The sequence below is a fragment of the Emys orbicularis genome, chromosome 12 (genome assembly GCF_028017835.1).
Source record: "Emys orbicularis isolate rEmyOrb1 chromosome 12, rEmyOrb1.hap1, whole genome shotgun sequence".
Lineage (NCBI taxonomy): Eukaryota > Metazoa > Chordata > Testudines > Emydidae > Emys > Emys orbicularis.
Window position 1 is genome coordinate 21,690,671 of NC_088694.1, and position 4,682 is coordinate 21,695,352.

A 4,682-nucleotide genomic window follows, 5' to 3' on the forward strand; every position below is an offset into this window, starting at 1 on the left:
TGTATTATGAGTGGATAGAGAGCTATCCGATCAATGCTTCCTCAGTCCTCCAGTAGCTCCACCTTGCGAATATACCTCAGTCATTAACGGGAAAGTATCACCTCGTCTGATGGCGCATTGGAAAGGTTTTGCTTACTCGCTCGACACCTTCGAAATGCTCGGCAGATTTCCCCCTCTCTCAAGCAACCTTAACTCCCACCCCTTACAACTGTAATGTTTAACATGCTGCTGTCACAGGGCACCCAGCAGTACCTAAATAATCACCCCCCCCCCCCAAGGGATTCACACTGGAGCCCATTGCAGAAGCTTAAAAGCCCCAAGTAAGTGCTAGAGCTAGGAGAGACGCTTCACAGTGCTGTCTTCTCTGCCGCCTCTGAAATCTCCCTCTAAAAAACTTCCCCAAACCAATTGGTTCCAGTGGGCTCTGGGAGAGCCCATCGGCCTTCTGAACATATACACCTTTGAAAGAGAATCCCCCCCCACCTCTGGATCCCCGAGTTCCTTAAATAACAAAGCAACGCGCCCCGACTTCAGGATCTCTACGAATCAAGCATTCCGCCTAAAGCCCAGTCGACTGAATTTGAACTCAGGGTCTCCCCGTGTTTGCGAACGAGGCCGAGCAGGGCCAGTTTGCCAAGTAGAATCAGCCCCAGTTAGAAAGGAACAAGCGTCAAGGTCCTGCCCCGTGTGGCACTGTGCACTCTGCCTGCGTGCAGGAGTTTAGAGCAGAGGAGAAGCTGCAGGGGGGAGATATTATATTTGCTTATATGTGATTAAAATGAAACGCGGGTTGGGATTTGGAACGGGAACAGCTCAGGTACACTTTGGCCCCCTGGTGAGGACAAACCTTCTGGATCATGTACATGGGAAGAGAGGGGGTACCACGGATCCACACCACGGATCTAAAGCGTTATTGATGCGTTGTTATCTATACTGCAAATTTAACTGGAGACATTCAGATGAAACGAGCGGACATTTCATTGCCACACAGAATACCGCTTCTCCCCCCAACCCCCGTGCCTAATACTAAGGTGGTATTTCATTACATTATCCTCTACCAACTGTCCTTTCCCCCCACAGAATTCTTGCGATATCCCCGAAGTTTTGACTGTTCTAACTGGGATATTTATAACTTTCTTTCGGGCTGAGATCCTTTACATATCCTTTGCTCTGCATTTCTGTCTGCGACCCAGTGTATGGTTCATTTTAAACGGAACACAAATAAAGCAAGTCGTCGCATTTTGTCTAAGGTCCGGGCTGGAAAAGTAGAAATAACCATTGGGATTCGATCTGAAAAAACACCGAGTGTATATTACATGTAACTCTTTCCGTGCTGCAACAGATCTGAGATAGAGCTCTGGGGCTACTTTTAAATACTCTTCTTTTTTTTTTTTTTTTTTTTTCTGTTTGGGATTTGAATAGAATCCTTTTCACGAGAGGAGGAAAAAAAAGTAACACCACATTTTTTTTCTGAAAGGTGCTTCTGTCCATCATGAAAATCAGCCTTGACTTTTGTGTGTGCATCAGAAACTAAGTAATTGAATAATGACAGAGGCAGAAAAACGACAGTGGTATTATTACTGTGGATGTCGAAAGAGACAGGTGGATGAAGGAAACCCAGCAGACTCAAGCAGAGAATGATCATTTCAACACGTTCTCTATGTTCCAGTTGGGGGTTTAAAGGGAGACATTAACCCTGTTGGTAAAGGTTAAAGCTTATTATCTCAGAAATGTTCCTTGTTTGTTTGTTTCTGTTCCTCTTACACCGATTTGTCGTCCCCCCCCATCTTCAGTTGTAATTCTCTGTTGTGCTCCTCTTTTTGTCTCCAATAGCTGGTGCTTTTTTCAAAACGGCCACTTGGGGTCGTCCTTTATGTCTGTTTGAGCGCAAACACAGTTTTAAAAAAAGCCTTAATCTCCTTTAATCGTTACAAAATGTTCAAACAAAAACACAGTCCTGTTACTGGACCCCCTCCCCCCCCAAAAAAAATCTTACAAGCCGATTCTTCTTTGCATGCAGTCACTCAAGGAGCAGAAGAGGAAATCAAAGATCTTCCTTAGAACTGAAATGTAATTACAGTATATTTTCCCCTTCGCCCCGAGATTTGCAATAGTCTGAGCCAGTGCTAACTGCTTTACTTTGGGGAGGTATTTTTAACTTGAGGTTTTCTTCGATTATATAACGACAGCTGGCGCACACAGACTGTGGGCAAATATTTTTTATTTTCGTCTTCTTCCCAACCCTCTCTCTCTCTCTCTCACACACACACAGACAGACATGCAACGATCATAGTTGAATCCTACAAGAGATTAAGTGTTTTGACTGTACTCCTGGAAAGTGGACAATGAAAAGTTGCATTCAAACCATTCCATCCTCCCACCTCCACAAAACAGAGTGGGCAGAGGGACTTTGTTATATTTAGAACAAAGGGATGGCCAGCAAGTGAAACATACGCTGGATTGCCCCCCGCTCCTTCTTTGTAAATTACACAGGCTAAGAGAGAAAGGGAGGGGAGGGAGACAGAAAAGGGGGGAGCAGATCGGGGAGAGAAAGTGGGAAGATTAAAACATGAAAGAAACAAAAAAGGGTTGGAGTTGCTGCCTGGTCTTGTTCTCCAGCTGCTAGTCAGCTGACTCGTTGGGAGCTGTCACATTGTGGGAGCCTGGCCCCACCTCCGGCAGCCCCAGGATCTCCGCGGCCGAGCTCCCATTGGAGAAGCTGCCTGGCGGTCCCAGCCCCCTTTCCCTGAGTGTCATCAGAAAAGGAATATAAGCAGCCAGGGGGGCTACCTCGCAAATCACAGCTGCACAACAGGAGCTGGAGGCGGCAGCTAAAGCAGAGACAAGATTTCCCCACCTCCCCCACCCCTTCCCTTCATTGCGAGCGAGAGCGAGCGAACAAAAACTCCAACCACCAAAATAACCCATCCAACAGCAACCCTCCAGTACACGCCGCCCGCTGCTCTGCCTGGAAAGTTGCAGCGGGCTCCGGCTCCGCGCCTGCAGTGGAGGGGGTCCGAGGCTCAGGACTTACAAACCGACCCCAGCCGGGGCACAGAATCTCTCCTGCTTTTTCCTTTGCAAAAGAGGCCAACCTGCAACGCCAGCATTGCGGTGGGGAGGCTCCTGCTGCTGCTTCCTTCCTCCCCCCTCGCCCGTGGGGTTTTCTTAGCCGTGGGAGCCTCTGCAGCCTGCATTGCATTGCAGACACCGCTACCCCACGCCTCGCGGCCCGGGTGCCTCCGCCTCCTCCGCCCGCTTGGCTTGGCTGCCCTCCGCCAGCCAGCAGCAGCAGCAGCGAAGTTGACCTGGAGTCCGAGGGAGCGCAGCCAGCCCTCCCCCCGGACGGTGCCCTGGAGTGAGCGCTCCAGCCCAGAGGCGCCTGCGAGACAGCCATGGCCGGCGAGCTGAGTATCGGACCCGAGCTGCCCACCAGCCCCTTGGCCATGGAGTACGTCAACGACTTCGACCTGATGAAATTCGACGTGAAGAAGGAGCCCCTGGGCAGAGCCGACCGGCCCGGCCGCCACTGCACCCGCCTGCAGCCAGCCGGCTCCGTCTCCTCCACCCCTATCAGCACGCCCTGCAGCTCGGTGCCCTCCTCGCCCAGCTTCAGCCCCACCGAGCAGAAGACCCACCTGGAGGACCTGTACTGGATGGCCAACAGCTACCAGCAGATGAACCCCGAGACGCTCAGCCTCACCCCGGAGGACGCGGTGGAAGCCCTCATCGGGTCCCACCAGATGCCCCAGCAGCTGCAAAGCTTTGAGAGCTTCCGGGCCCACCACCACCACCATCACCAGCAGCAGCACCACCACCAGTACCCGGGGGTCACCCACGAAGACCTGGCCAACAGCGGGCACCCGCATCACCATCACCACCACCACCATCATCATCACCAGGCGTCTCCCACCCCTTCCACCTCCTCCACCTCCTCCCAGCAGCTGCAGAACGCCCACCAGCAGCACCCTTCCTCCAACAGCGTGGAAGACAGGTTCTCGGACGAACAGCTGGTCTCCATGTCGGTGAGGGAGCTCAACAGGCACCTGAGGGGCTTCACCAAGGACGAGGTGATCCGCCTCAAGCAGAAGAGGAGGACGTTGAAGAACAGGGGCTATGCCCAGTCCTGCAGGTATAAGCGAGTCCAGCAGAAGCACCACCTGGAGAACGAGAAGACCCAGCTGATCCAGCAGGTGGAACAGCTCAAGCAAGAGGTGACCCGGCTGGCCAGAGAAAGAGATGCCTACAAGCTCAAGTGTGAGAAACTTGCCAGCAATGGCTTCAGGGAGGCCGGATCCACCAGTGACAACCCATCTTCTCCTGAGTTCTTCATGTGAGTCCTTTAAACACAATCCCCCCGATCTCCTCCTCCGCCCCTCCGCTTCTCCCATCCTCCTCTGACATCTCCATCCATCTGCCTGCTTGAGTAGAGAGGAAGAAGAGAGACTTAATATTTGCAGCATCCTGTCTTATAGATTAGCTGTGAAAAGTAGGCTGGGGGTAGGTGCGGGAAGAGAGAGAGAGAGAGACGTGCAACTTTTTATCTTTAGTTCGCCAGCTAAAGAAAGAAACAGAAGAAAGGAAGGACATGTAAAGCGTTTTTATAGATCGCTTGCTTTCAGAACTATATGGGCTCGTTGGTTTTTTTGTTTTTTAAAGGGACAATGAACAAGCGATCTATA

At 51.5% G+C, this 4,682-nt stretch overlaps 1 protein-coding gene across 1 annotated transcript; it reads left to right on the forward strand.

Moving 5' to 3' along the window:
- The first annotated feature begins 3,395 nt into the window (after positions 1 to 3,395).
- Positions 3,396 to 4,337, forward strand: MAFB (MAF bZIP transcription factor B). Its single transcript, XM_065414825.1, has one exon. The coding sequence runs from the start codon at positions 3,396 to 3,398 to the stop codon at positions 4,335 to 4,337; it is 942 nt and encodes a 313-aa protein (XP_065270897.1).
- The last annotated feature ends 345 nt before the right edge of the window (positions 4,338 to 4,682 follow it).